The sequence below is a fragment of the Aptenodytes patagonicus genome, chromosome 5 (assembly GCF_965638725.1).
Source record: "Aptenodytes patagonicus chromosome 5, bAptPat1.pri.cur, whole genome shotgun sequence".
Taxonomy (NCBI): domain Eukaryota; kingdom Metazoa; phylum Chordata; class Aves; order Sphenisciformes; family Spheniscidae; genus Aptenodytes; species Aptenodytes patagonicus.
Genome location: NC_134953.1, coordinates 2,130,225 through 2,145,287, shown reverse-complemented (window position 1 = coordinate 2,145,287; position 15,063 = coordinate 2,130,225). Strand labels below are relative to the sequence as shown.

The window sequence follows — 15,063 nt, the reverse complement described above, 5'->3', positions numbered from 1 at the left end:
CAGAAAGCAAACGTCTTCCCGCCTATCAAGTGGCAAGCTCACTCGGTTCAGATATGATGGATAGGTACTGCAACTCACATGTGCTTTACAAACGAGAGGAGTGTCTGTGTATATTTTGTGGGTTACAATAGGCTTGACCACATCTTCAGCACCAGCAGGGACGACCCAACAGCTACGCAAAAACGTGCCAACACACAAGTATTATTTGTCTTCTGTCAGTGTGTTACTGACTTCATCAGCAACCTCTTCCAAGACATCGATATACGTGTCACTGAAAAATGGTGGCGAAGACTGTGCGTGCGTACCTGTAACGAGACTTGCCAAGGCCAGGAGCGTGGATTTGCTTCAGTGCCTGATGTAGTTCTCCCTGCAGCGTTTGGCTGAAAATACCCTCTGCCACAGTTTGCTGGCCCGTCTGCAATACATTCAATAAGCAAAGTCACGTCCCAAGAGTGGTTCATTGATCCTAGACTCGGTGGCTCCTAAAACTTGAAATATTGAGGAAGGAGATAAATATTAAACATAAATCCTTAGTCACGTTCCGCATACACCACACAGTCGTATTTTGAATACTTGCCTGGCACACTTGGGATGTTAAAAATGCTGTAAATTTAAGAAATCAGAACATCAATGGAAAAGTTTCCCATGCAAGCGTAGAGCTCACTGCTAAAATTTCAGAGACCTATGGTTTCCTGAAGAGCTGAGTTTAGGGGTTAAAGCCCCCACGCTTCTCAGCCTGCAAGTGAGTGGCTTTTGGGACAGGGCAGCCGCTTTGCGTTTGGTTGCTTGGAGGATAGCTCAGATGCAGGCTAAGGGAGAGCGGTCAGTGTTCAGTAACTGGGCATGAAACCAAGTTTGAGTTGGTTTCAAGACCTCTGAAAAACTATTTATTCCCAGGGACTCGCTTTACATTTGAATTAGAAAACAAACAAACAAACAGCACTTGATCCTGCACAATGTATTTCTCCAGATCGTTCATTACCTCCTGCTTGTTACGGCAGGGTTGAGGAGATGAGCTTAAACTAGGCGAGGTTATTATCAATCATCTTTAGCAAAAGACAGTTGGCTTCTGCAATGCTAGAAAGGTGGGAAAGTGGTACGGGAAAGAGCTGGTGTCTGGCACAGGGTAGGTGCCTCCAAATATAATATCCCCAATAGCGAGAAGTACTTTATTTTGTATAAAGGCATATAATACCCAGATACTCCATTTTTTCTGTGAGAGAAATAGCAAAAAACTTAAATAAGAACCTAACGAGGAGAAAATGCGTGGGGAAGGCGCAGACCTGGTGACCCAGGTGGGGCGCTGGCCCCACCACAAACACCTCTATTCGAGCACGAGGGAAGGGCCTCCAGGGCGGTGAAAGCAGGGGAGATGCCTGTCCCCGCTTTCTGCAGCCCCAGGCAAGGTCTCGGCATCAGCGCTCAGGCACAGCACCGAAGGGCTCACGCTAGGAGGGAGGGGGGCATGTAAACAGCGTATAATTTCAAACAATTTTTAACTGACATAAACCCCTTTTTACAAAGCTTCAACCTACTTCAGCAAACTTGTTCTATCACAAACATAGATTCAGCCTGTGGTGAAACAGCTCTCTGATTTTGGTCACTAAACATTGTGAACTTCCCCCCCCCCTATATATATACACATGCACACACATATTCCAGTCAAAATCGGAGCAGGAAAGGACTTTCAGTGCAGGCTTAAAGCACAAGGGCTGTTTTATCTGACAGCTATGCTGTGTTACGGCTCTAGGGATTGCTCTCATTTAAGCGGAGAGGGGGGCTGTTGAACAACAGGCATCACACAATCAAAACAGGTCTCTGCTGCTTTCTCGGAAACACTTGTCTCATCTTCTTCCAAGATCTTTTTTAAGAAAGCAGCTACAGCAGCGTGGCACTAAATTAACTCCTAATTCTGCTGTTAGAGTGAGGCAGATGCTGAAAAAAGCATAACATTTAGCAAACACAGATCACTGTGAAAACAAGGAAGAAATTACAACATAACCCATCACACCATGAATTCAAATTATCGAACAGGCTTTCCTAAAATTGGGTTCTCTGAGGCAATGGCATTTGTAGGGTTTTCCAGGCAATAAGAACACAAGACAGCATTAAACCTACCTACACGCAGGAATTTCTGCTCAGTCCCAATCCGGGGTGAAGCAGCTTGCGCTACGGCCAGCACCAGAGGCAGGGTAAGCAAATTATCTACAACCGCTGCAAAAAGCAATCAGAGGGGATGAAAGGACTGACTTGTTATGCATGTGTCATTGCTGAGGGCGTTGTCTCTGTGGCAGGGGAAGGACCAGAAAAGCCAGCTCCTGCCGTTGCTGTCAGGGCGGTACCGTGCAGGTCAGATCACGGCACCCAAGCCTGGATGGTTCCGTGTGCTTCGTGCACGGCGAAGAGCTGCCCGTCAGCAGGCGCGCACTGGAAGGCACAAACGGAAGGGTGTTTCGGCAAGGTTCGCTGCGCAGGGAGCTGCGACCCCCCCCCCCGCTTTACAGTAAAAATTGCAGGAGGTGAGCAGGGACCAGAAAATGCAGGGGAGGAAGAGTGGGTCTGTACTGCCAGGCTGTGCGCCAGGTGGAGCTAGGAGATGTAATCCCGGCCAGCAGGAGTTCACGAAAGCTCTTGACCCAGATTCGTTGCGTTACACTACCTTAAACACCACGGGGGGACAAAACCTCTCCTTCGTTACGCCGCTGAGCCACCTGCCACACCGTTCCTGCTGGAGTTGTCTTTCCTGCCCGTTGGCGAGCAGGAGGTGGCTGGAATGGGATGGAGGTCTGCAGTGTCATTTCCTTGCTTGCGTTTCCCTGCTTTGTTTTCTAAGCTTCCTTCACATGTCATCTGGGTGGCGTAGCCCGTAGTATACTGAAAGGCTGATAATAAGATAGATGACATCTGTTTAGGTCACGTATTAGATAGGATTAATGCTTCTAAAGACTTACAAGCTACAGCTTAGTACTCTGCTATCTGAACACATTGGCCCTTGTACACGTGATGGCCGTCAGCTCAAGACCCAGCACTTCTACAGCCTGAGAAAGATGGAAGCCGGACATCCAAGCGACCACGGCAAAGGATATGCACCGTTCCCTTCACTGATGCAGACCGGCAGTAAAAGCCACAAGCGACCGTGTGCTTAGTCTCGTGAAGGAGCTCCCCGAGGAAGAAACGACTCCACAGCACTGGTTTTGCCCGGGGCAGGGGTGCTGCCCCGCAGAAAATGGATACACTCGTTCCAGCTTGCAGAGATGAAAAAGGAGCACGCCCGTCTTTATAGCGGGCAGAATTTTTGGCCGCAAGTTTCCTTTTGAGCGAGAAAAGGAACAAAATTCTCACTAACCCACACGTCACCCACAAAGCTTACCCGTCTCTTCCCCCTTATAAACCACGTGGCTCTCTAGAGCTACCCCTGTAGACGGGCAGGGCAGCGGGATGCCCCGGACTGTAACATCAGCAGAACGCACCACGGCTCCCTCCCTCAGCAGGCACGCAGTCCCTGCAGACGCGGGCAGCCCAGGGCTCTACACGCAGGCTCACGGGCATTAGATTCTCCTTATTTGCGGAGGGTCAGATGGATCTTGTGACCTGTGTAAATAACGAGGCTTTGGAAAGAAGCTCAAGAGGCACGTTGTGTTCTTCATTTCAGACCCATAGTTCTGAATGGAGGGAAAAGAAATAAAACTTAGAAACCAAAACTCGCTTCGCTCTTGGAGTCCTAAAGTCCCCTGAAAGGGAGAGACACAAGTGACTGACGCAGCGAGTCCCACCAGGTTATTTAACTGGTACCGTAGGAGTTGATTAGAATTATTTCTTTCCAACTCATAAACCCACATGCTGCCCCCTTCTCTCTTGCCAATTAACAGTATTACTTAGCACAAACAGACTGCTTTCATTTTCAAGGGGCTTAAGATGACAAATTAATCACCTCGACACGTCTGAAAGGAACAGATGGCAATGAAGTATTAACGTTGCAGTTTCACAGTTGGAAAAGCTCCTGAGAGAAGGGGCTAGCGGTGTCTGGAGGGCACCTGGCCCTGCTCCCTGTTTGGAGCTGGCGTTCCCGGGTCTCGTCTCTGCTCCGAGATTCTGCTTTATCCCAACCTCACCACACATTGCTTTTCCTAAGCAAAGCTACACGGTTTTTCTTATTCCATCTTTAACAGGGAGTAACATCCTTCCAGAAGGCCTCTTACCTCAGCACGTCTTCAGACAGGTCATTACTGCTTTGGATTTAAAAGGCTAAATGTCTATCCAATAATGCAATTAGTCCAGCTTGCCATTATTTCTTACTGTCTATAAGCAGAGAAGTCATCAGGAAGAAATACCTCCCCCCGTCTGTACAGTGGAGGTGCTTTTTTCCCCCGAAACGTCTTCGGTTACAGTTGGGCACAGAACAGCTGATTGCATTTTCCTCCCCGCTCGCTCCCACCTCAGGGGACCGCGGGCACGGGGCAGCGTCGCTCCGTGGGGCCTTTTGGCTCCCCTGTACAACGCGCGATTTCTTAAGCTACGTCTGGAAGGAAGAGAAGCTCATTCCAGAGCAGGGGTTCCTAAAGCGAAACCCGTGTGCGAAGGGTGAGATCTGCGGCCATCCTTAGCAGAACCAGCTCAGGATCCAGGCTGTGGCAGCTAAAGGTCTCTTCCAGCACCACGAGGCCGAAGGCAAGTGCAAACACCGCAGGCTGAACCGGGGGATGAGAGCGAGCCCACAGCACCCCCGTCACGGGGCTGCCAGCTTCGGAGAGCCCCTCAGCTGCACACCCCCATCCCCGCTGGTGCCTCCTCATCGCCCTGGGGCCGGCAGGAATCGCTGGGGAGTTTGTTACGGGGGCAGCCCTGTTACTGGGCCCGGAGCGAACTTGGTTAGGCGGCCCTCCCACCCCATCCCCAGCCATTAAGCAGCCTGTCACAAACACAACTCTAGGAGGCCCCTTCTCAGAACAAATTAACATTTTTCAGGAGAAGACCAAACAGATAGATACAATGATTTTAAAACTAACGGACGTGACATTGACCGAGCAACTTTTTAGGGTTTGGTTTTTTTTTTTTTTGAAAGAATTGACTTAACTATGGAAGGTTTTTATTTAAAACATTGAGAGAATATCCTCTATTTCAGTATTTAACCCCGCAACCAAAGATTATCTCAAATTACAACTGTGCAATGTTAATAAAGTCAGTCAGTGGCAAACGTCTGACAGGTTTTGCCCTCTCCTCCAGGAATGGTAACAGTAAATATGGTGATACATCTCCTTTGTTACCAGAGAAAGGTAATAATTCAGAGTGAAATTATTACAACTTTTTTTCAGAGCTACTTCATCACTATACTGATACCGGTATCGGTTCCCTTCAGTCCGTGCTGAACCGCTGACCTAAGCCCATTATCAATCCTACAGCCATCAAGTAGCGTATACGGTTCAGTCCTAGAGACGTCAGTTAGCATCTAGGGATGATAGAACATACCCAAAACACTGCGTTACCAGGTGGCTGTTCCCATATTTCAAGGGAAAGAAGGAGCACAGGCAAAAGGGTTAAGCTCCCAGCGTGCCAGTGCAGCCCCCACTGAGGATCTGTGCGACAGGCAACCCCCGATTTGATCGGCTGTAAACGGTACCTGAGCATTCAGGCTGGGAGCAGAGGCAACGTGATGCAACGCAAACTGGTTTTCAAATGGTCTGGAGAAAATAATACACCTCGATTTCACCCTAGCTTGACAAGCACCTGTGTTCAGCACTGACGCGCTCAGTTATAAATCTAGTGTAAGTTCTCCTTCTACTTTATTTATATTTAAAAGTAGAATGTAATGGATTTGGGTTTTCCTAAGTTAGAAAACATTAAAAAACAGAGATAGAGTTCTCACATTTACAAGAGTAACACCTGAACAGAGCACTAATATGAAGAATACTTAATCTACAGCCTGACTGGATTTAAATTAAAAAAAAAAAAATGAACCCAAATGCAAGGTGAATCCAAATTCCCTTTTTTAAGAGGTATCCATCATACCAACGAAACGACTTATTTTATCTGTGTAGTTAATATTCAGATGAGTATCTTGTTTGGGTTCCCCCCCCCCCCCAAATCTCTATTAATATGCCTTGTATTTTAATCCTTCCCCAAAGCATAGGAAATCCTCAAAGACAAACACCATTTTTGTTACCGTCAGCGACTCCAATTAGTATCCTAGAGACTGTCAATGCCTGTAATGAGCGAGCATCTGTTTTTCTTGATTAGCAAATCATTGGTGTCCTTTCCCCCTGCTTGTCATTTATTTTTCTTATCGAGGAATGATAATCAGTGTTTAGTACTCTAATAGCAAATCTGCACCCGTGCATAAAGCACAGGTAAGTCACACCAGAGCTGTATGACATCCAAGAGTAGCTCCAGCTTTTGTAGTATACAACAGCCAAAGCACTCAAGGGACTTTGCCGTATTGTTCCAGTCCCTTCTGCAAATGTCTCTTTCTAACCAGTTTGATGCTGATTCCATTTTATCATCTTCCCAGAGTTGGGGGCTTTATTTTGGAGGGGTGCTTGGGGGGGGAGAAAGGAGAATCAAGATTATTTCACATGTCAAATAGCTTAAAAGTATGGATTATGCCGATCACGGGAGCAAGGTACCGTTGCTATTTTAAAGCTTTAGTTTAACTGTTCAAATCTTTAATTCTCCTGCACACCCGCAGACAAGCAAACAGACAACACAAGGTTTTAGGCCATTATAGTGCTTAAAATTCTAAAGTGTAATATTTGAAGAAAGGAAGAAATCAGTGTTTGGTACTGCTTATGATACTCCGGACCATAAAATAAGCCCGTATAGAAAGTGTTTAGCTAAACGCTAAATAACAGCGGAATTGACTTTTTAGTTACTCCTTACTTCTTGACTTCTAGTAAAGCTTTACTAAAACGAACTTTAACATCTAGGACCATGACCAAAACATGGATGCTCACAGCTATAGAGGCATCCTGAGTAAGGCGTCATATTCCAGTGGGTTCAGTCTTGCTTTGCATAAAAGTCGTTTTGAGTTCAGACTTTATTGAGGCCAAAGTCCCAGGGCCTGAATGAAGCCTCCTGAACTCAAAGCAAGGTTCACAGGAGCCAGCTCTGTTTAATTCCACTTTGTCCAGGAACAAAAATTTGATCTTGAACTACCTCTATGTTATTAAATTAATGCGTCACAGCCCATTCCAGCTAGCGGGTCCTATAGTGAAGGATTTTCTAGCTGACATTTTAAACCCGTCCTAAGCACCAGGGGCTCCTGTTCATATACGTTAGGTGAACGTTATGTAGACAGCCTGCTAACTAACTGTTTTAGGAAGCTGGGACAAAACCCAACCCAAACCAACAAATGCACAACCACACACGTTTAAAGAAGAACGGGTAATTCCACAGCAGTAAGTTCTCTGACACCGCAAGTTTTCCTTTGAGGCAGAAATGAATGTTCCTCCTCTCTCTTCATCAAAAAATGGCACATTCCTAGTTTCCTGAAGAATCTCAGACCAATGTCACATATGACACTGGAAATAATAGTCTCAACTTCCTTGACAAACCTTTCACTTCAAACAGGCCCCGCACCACGGCTGCATTACAGCGTCCTAAAAGGTTTCTCACCGGGAAATGGTTTGCAAAGTTGGTTTTGGGAGAAAAGAAATCTTTGAGCTGCCTGTGTGACCAAGGCACTCGGAACGAACGACCTTAGAGCTGTGCTTTGGTGAGCGCACAAAGTCTCGCTTTCAGCAGACGCCTGATGTCAGACCAGGCAGGGAACACAAGACGAGCGGAGGTTACACGCAAACTGTCGCCTGTGGTTTATGCAACAACAAAATAACCACTGTTCAGGATCAATGCACATAAAAAGAACTCGCCGGAAATTACTTTTAGGATAAGCAAAACAAAACTGCTTATGTTTTGTAGGGTATGATAGTGTGACAGACTAATCTGAACAGCTTTTGTTTCCTGTCTCTAATAAACAGGCATTCAGTAAGTAATTCGCATTACACGAGTCATCTTTGGTAATACTGTACATTTGTGTCAATCACTTGGTAAATATCAATTCTGGATATTTAGAGTGTAATTCATCATAACCACAAAATAATCTGAAAGTTGCAGGAGCATCCTCCAAGTGTCCATCAGCTTGCAAAGGGAAGAGTTCAGACTAGCAATATCAAAATCACTCCACAGAGTTATGCAGCAGAAGTTACAATTCTTTGTCGTATATCATTACACTAGTTTGTCATTTTGTCTACTGTTAAAGGGGGTTTATAGCCAGCATTATTACAAATTAACAGCAAAGTAGCTCCCAAGACAATTTAAGGGAGTAGGATTGAAAGCTAAGAACTTTGATCAAAGCATCGTTTTCTAACTTTGTTTTCTAACCCTCAATTATTAAAATACAGAAAAAAATCATCATTATTTTAAAAAATGCATCATTTAGAAAAGAAGTCTCATTCCTTACAATATGATTTAAAACTAACATAGAAGAATAAAACAGTGCTACATTAAACACAGTCAAGAGCATTCAGATGGCATGATGTGGGTACAACCTTATGTCCTCTGTTACGTGGCCCAACCACGGGTTTCTCCTTGCTTTGATGCGTATTTGATGGTCGCTGAACTTTTCCCACTTATCCTGAGGTGGACTGTCCGCATGTACTGTCTTAACACATAAGGGTCAGCATTTATTTACACTTTAAGAGCAGCACAGCTGTCCTACAGCTCTGCTCACTCCACTGCAGCACTGGAACGAGCACAGCAGCTCGGATATCTCAGGGAATGCAGCATTGTTCTGAACGGCCTTTTTTTCCCCATTTGATCAGAAGGTGGCTCCTCATGACCTTTCCCAGCCAGCTGAGCAGGCTTTCTCTGGAATTGTTCTATTTGAATCTCAAGATGTTTTTGAATGGCTAACCCAAGGACTTCTGGATCCACAGATGCCCCATAGACTTCCCATGTCATTCCTTCATCATCCCATCTCACTTCACGTACTGGAGATTTGGGGGCCTCCAAGTCTTGCTCCAGGTTCACCTCTGGGAACACATGCGAGTGGCCTTCTGCTGCAGCCGCTGGGCTTGTTGCCACAGATTTGCATTCCATGGTTGGAAGAGTTTGTACCTCGGCATCTCTCCGCTCAAGAGCCGGTTTCAGTCCTTTGGTTAAATCATTCATAGAGGTCATAGTCCACATATCCTTAGTTGTCATTACCATGTCTGCACCTTGCTGGCTCCTAAAGGCACAGGCAGCCTTTGTTTCTGGAGGAGCTCTCTCCTGCTGAGCACGTTGCAGTTGTTCTGCAGGAATGCTACAGAACTTCAGGACTCTCTTGGCATCCAGGCCCGATTCGCTTACTGAAGACACCAGCTTAGGATACGTCAGAACGTCTGAAGTAGAAAAGGAATGAAAATAGCCAGGTGCTGCCTGCTCTTTTCCCGACTCGCTAACTGAGCACAGCAACCGCGGAACAAGTTGTATAGATGGTATGGGCAAAGAATGGCAATAGGCAGGGACGGTGGCATCTGCTTTCATACAAGGGTCCTGACATATATTGCAGGGCCCTGCAGAATTGTTATGAACTGTCATCACCACGGGTGAGTACGCAGAGTTTGAAACATGACCGTAAGTCAGACCACCAGGAATAATCCCAGTGGCTTGACTGAATATTGTCCGGTTTGAGAAACCGTTTCCAGGCATGTGGGGTCCTAGAACAGCAGTGTGAAACGTTCCAGGATCTGTGTAAACAGCAGCATTACACAGAATACCACCGCTGTCGAAGCTATTCGTGGGTACTTTTTGGTCTCTAGATAGAACTGGAAGATGAGTCACAAGGTTTTGAAAGCGAGATGTATTTTCATTTGTTTCCGATCCATACCTCTGCGTTTGGAAAGACATCCTAGCCACCGGCGGAGCGTGCCTGCAGCTAGAAGAGCTTAGGCTGGAGTGAGCAGCACTGGTTTCCATGTGAGTGACGTAAGTCTGCTGTTTGCAGCTGCAAGTTAGGTCTGAGTGGCTTCTCTGAAGGGCAGTTCCTGGTTCTTCCATTTCACACATGCTTTGCTGGTGTACAACGCAGGCTGAAGAAACATTCTCAACAGTGCTGCTCTTTACACACATCTTAGTGTCCCCCGCTTCCCAGGATGCTGCGGACTGTTCAGTGATAAGAAAATGGTTTGTAGTCTTAGTTCTGCTCTGTGAATTGTCATCGGCTGACTGATCGCTTATGGTTTGGACAACGGATCCAAGGCCCGTCGTCCCAGGCTGCGAGAAGGACCATCCGGGACTCGGCACGCTCCTGGCATCACTCTCGTTTCCCAGGGTATGGCAGATGGTGCTACTGTGGCTTTTCTTCAGCTCCTGTTTGTTGCTTTGCCTTTCCTCTGAAGTTGGTTGCCCAGTATAGGCCAGACTTGAGGAGCTCTTCGACAGGGGGTGACTGTTGACATTCAAGAGACCGTGACAAGTAGAACTTAGTGCATCCTGGTAGGAATGAGTGTGGAGCCGGTGGCTGTCAGCTGACATGGCAAAAAAGAGGTATCTGCAAGAAATGGTGGAGAAGAAAAAGAAGCAATTTAAGAAGGAAATATATGCACTGGAAACCATAATCTCTATTGACCTTCTGCCTGGGCTTCTTGCTTTTCACAGTTCACAAATACTTTTAAAAAAGCACTCTGCTGTAGTCTCTGTGTACTCAGACTGGCCAGTTTCCATTTTCAGTTTCCACAAAGGGTTTTTCCCTGAATTAGATTCAGGATTTATTGAAATTCTGGGTTTTTTCCATTTCATAAAACACAAAGGGAAAATAATTCTTGGTTTCTAGCTTTTAGCAATAACAATCTCAACATTGCCAAGTATCATCTCCCCTGAATTTACTGGAGCCGTTTTTGGGACATCCAGAGATTTCATGTAACTTAAGGCAGAGACAGACGTATTTTTAAACAAGGTGGGTTTTCGCCATGGTGTTCATTAAGCCAGCGATGTTAACTGTATTGTCAAAACAAAAAAACTGCTGTTTTTAGTCTCTTGACGCTGTCATTTCAGAAGTTATCCAGTCACTGCTGGAGCCGTCAAACATTAACAAAGCCTCAACAACTGAACAAGTTCTCCCTTTTTCCCCCACCCCTCCTAACAAGCTTCTTTGGATTTCATTTCACAAGATCATCACTATTTTTAGTCAACCGTTTTCCCTGAGTCCCCACAAATGTACAGTAGACGTGGACAAAACTGTTTTGACCACCTCTGGCAGAGGAGGCATGACATGAAAGCCAAGGAAATGAGCCCTGCCGGGCCTGCGTGGAGTCGGTGCCAGCGTTCCCAGAACAAGTAACGCTGGGCAGCATGGGGTGAAGATACCCAGCTGGCCCACGACAGGGTCAGTGGGCTTTCTACCTTGTGCCTACCACTGGCACGATAGGAGGTGGCAGCAAAGAGGGATCCAGTGAGAGGCTGGAGGTGAAACTCCCCTGGGAACCACCGAGCTGGATGGGAAGTCCGCACCCTCAGCACAGTTAAGGGTACGTGCTTCAGTGCATGGCTGGGGCTGCTTCTGCCGATCACCTTTGGGAACCCACAGGTTCACACTGGCTGCGGAAGGTACACACTCCCTGCACCAGAAGCAGGGTAAAAACAAAACAAGAAAATCTTTAACCAAGGTATCGTGGTTCTTCTGTCCTTTTTTTCAGTGCACTCAATCAATTCTATTGTTAGAAAACACTTGTTTCTACTGGCTGGTATAGTATCCTATGTGTTGTTAACATTTATGTCAGCACTTCCACATCTAAGAGAAGTTGTAATTGAAGATTTTGAATCTAACCAGATTTAGTGATCCATTTTTGTTGATTGAATCAGATCTTCCACTGATTGACTACTCACATTCCCTTGGCGTCACAGAGGTCTTTCAACATTTGTATAACTAAGTTATTTTAGTACGCTCATATATCTATAGCTATCTACACACATACATATAAATATATCTCTGTCCTAAGAGAACCCATTCTGTTGAACAGAAAAATCTAGAGCGTTTCTTCATTGCTTCCAGGTCACGTGCTACAGGGTAATTTGTTGTGCAGAAGTATAGTGGAAGCCACAAGTTCTCATTTTAGAGAACTTTCCCTCAGATGCACTCTACGCACTCTGCCTCCCTAGCAGGACTCCTAAAGAAACCTTCACCATTTCTTGTGAACTGTGTCACTGAAATAAAAGTGAGTGTGTGGAACAAGAAAGGTATGTACACGAGGCGGACAAAAGCACTGGGTAAATGTAGCAGGAAAGTTCACTCAAAACACCAAGGGACCAGTGGCTGCAAGGGCTCACATTCAAACCTCTCAGTGGGAAGCTTTTAATATATGACCCTTTTAAGATAAAATTTGCATGCTCAAAGAGTCATCTACCAACATGACTGATGGAAAGCACACCTTTTGCTCTATCCACAAACCAAGAGCTCTGCCGCTGATCCAGACAGCTATCTGCGCTTACGCTTGTAATTCCATTTTTGTTGTTAACTTTGGCAAGCTAATAGTTCAGGTTGCAATTTTTCCCATCACCTGAAATCCACTTGCGTTGGCTGTTTTCCATAATGAAATTGAATTGAGCAAGACAACATTAAAAAAATAACAGTATTTGCAATTGCTTCTTTGAGAAGCTTCTCATAGTGGGCTGCGTAGTAGGGACTTGCGATTGGCAGCAATACCCTCTAGCATTAGGGTTTGCTCAAATTTGGACCGTATGCAGAAAAAAAAAGCAGTTTCCCCCCCTTCATACGTGCTTGTTCAGTTAGAAGTTCAACTCCTTACAGGCTCCACCCGCACCAAGCCTGCTCTGTATGCCACGCAGCCTCTCCGGCCTGCGGGACTCCACAGGCTGGTGGCATCTAAGGACAACACAAAAGCATCTTTTCTTCCGGGAATGGAATTTCAGATTCCCGGGTTAGAGGCACCGCTGAGTGCAGCTGCAGTCAGAAGCAACCACTTCTTGCCAGGCCGGCCATCAATGTATTTCTGCATGTTTTTCAAAAGCCCGCAGAAAATCTCACTCAACACTTAGAAGAGAAGCAAGAACTGGGAAAGTGACAGTTTTAAAACACTTCACTCATCTCCTCCAGCATGTAATCTGTCCCGCAGCCACTTACACACATGGGCACGGTCTGCCACACAGAGTTCAAAGGCGTCAATAGGATTAAACACCAGAGCATAGCTGTCTGCAAGGTGAAGACTTCACGTTTAATCTCTTTAAAAGATAACACCCGCAAAGGCTCTCACACACGCTGGGATGAAACAACATTTACTAATGGAAATCCTCAGTCACAAATACCGAGTCTCAGGTGGAAGGAAGCTTCGAACGCATCTGTTACAGATGACAGAAGGCTGCGCAAACTTTGCAGAGCTCTCCCACAAAGTTCACACGGTTCAAACATGTATGTATACACAGATACCAAGACCTCTATTTGCTTTCTTTATGTAGCGTTGCTGCAGAAACCTCTGTAACTGGAAGAAGTGATGCCATTTGAGATCGATTCACGACCTGAATGTGAAGAAACACATTCAGATGAACGGAACGGTCCAAATACACTGACATCACTGAAAACAACATCCAGTGTGATGTTTGCAGTGAAATCTTCAACTCTGATGAAGGTTCAACTCAAATGAAACTCTGAAGAAATTTATTTTTGCCCCACCCACATAGACTCCAACTGCAGCTGAAATCAAGACCAAACATGGGCCAATGCTACACATATTATACATGTACAAATACATATATAACATTATAACCAGCAACCATCAACAGCATTTGAACATCTTTGCTCAGACAGACCAGTGTTCCACGCTAGCACAACTGTAACAATTATCCTGTGACTTTTGGACCTTAAAAACAATGGGAACAATTACCAGTTCAGTAAAACGGCGTCTCACCTGATGCTTTAGGACATAGTTAAGGATGGGGAAAAAAACCAGTAAAAAAGAAAACAAAGCCCCATTCCAACAGGATGAATCAGCTTCTCTTAGAAGAATGCATTTTCCCATCGTGTTGAAATCCAACGTTTTCCCAGACAGCCTGAACACTTCCCCATTTATGGGCCACCTGCTGCTTTTCTCCCTCCGTTCCCCGCTCCTTTTCCCCACTCTGGAAAGACCTGCGAGCCCTTACACAACCAGCACATTTTGCCCACCTGGCAGAGGCAGGGCCCTGAGCCAGACCGGTGCACGTGGAGCTCTGCATGGAGGGTGACGGCTGCAGAACAAATCAATGTCTGGTAGACCCGGCCTTTCCTCACCTCTGCTGCAGCCAAATGTTGCCGCAGCATTTCACAGTAGTGTAAGTGAGCGTGCAGGTGTGCCACAAACCACAGCAGCTTGCTGACCCTATTCTTCTCTTCTCCTTCTCTTCTCCTCTTCTCCTTCTCTTCTCCTCTCCTCCTCTCCCCTTCTCCTTCTCTTCTCCTCTCCCCTTCTACTTCTCTTCTCCTCTCCTCCTCTCCCCTTCTACTTCTCTTCTCCTCTCCCCCTCTCCTCTTCTCTTCTCCTCTTCTCCTCTCCCCCTCTCCTCTTCTCTTCTCCTCTCCTCCTCTCCCCCTCTCCTCTTCTCTTCTCCTCTTCTCCTCTCCCCCTCTCCTCTTCTCTTCTCCTCTCCTCCTCTCCCCCTCTCCTCTTCTCTTCTCCTCTCCTCCTCTCCCCCTCTCCTCTTCTCTTCTCCTCTCCTCCTCTCCCCCTCTCCTCTTCTCTTCTCCTCTCCTCCTCTCCCCCTCTCCTCTTCTCTTCTCCTCTTCTCCTCTCCCCCTCTCCTCTTCTCTTCTCCTCTTCTCCTCTCCCCCTCTCCTCTCCTCTTCTCCTCTTCTCCTCTCCCCCTCTCCCCCTCTCCTCTCCTCTTCTCCTCTTCTCCTCTCCCCCTCTCCTCTCCTCTTCTCTTCTCCTCTCCCCCTCTCCTCTCCTCTTCTCTTCTCCTCTCCCCCTCTCCTCTTCTCTTCTCTTCTCCTCTCCCCCTCTCCTCTTCTCTTCTCCTCTTCTCCTCTCCCCCTCTCCTCTTCTCTTCTCCTCTTCTCCTCTTCTCCTCTCCCCCTCTCCTCTTCTCTTCTCCTCTTCT

At 46.4% G+C, this 15,063-nt stretch overlaps 1 protein-coding gene and 1 long non-coding RNA gene across 11 annotated transcripts in view; both read right to left on the bottom strand.

Moving 5' to 3' along the window:
* Positions 1-84: 84 nt before the first annotated feature.
* Positions 85-2,199, bottom strand: LOC143160328 (uncharacterized). Its single transcript, XR_012995362.1, has 2 exons — positions 2,119-2,199; positions 85-415 (listed from the first exon to the last, which is right to left on the bottom strand). It is a non-coding gene; the product is annotated as an uncharacterized LOC143160328 (long non-coding RNA).
* Positions 2,200-6,698: 4,499 nt separating this feature from the next.
* The window catches only part of GPRIN2 (G protein regulated inducer of neurite outgrowth 2), a 41,456-nt gene continuing 33,091 nt past the window's right edge, over positions 6,699-15,063 (bottom strand). For all 10 annotated transcript variants that reach the window (XM_076338321.1, XM_076338322.1, XM_076338327.1 and 7 more), the window contains one exon: positions 6,699-10,525. In XM_076338321.1, the coding sequence (XP_076194436.1) occupies positions 8,719-10,525 (1,807 nt within the window). In that variant the 3' untranslated portion in view covers positions 6,699-8,718. The remainder of the gene's footprint in view (positions 10,526-15,063) is intronic.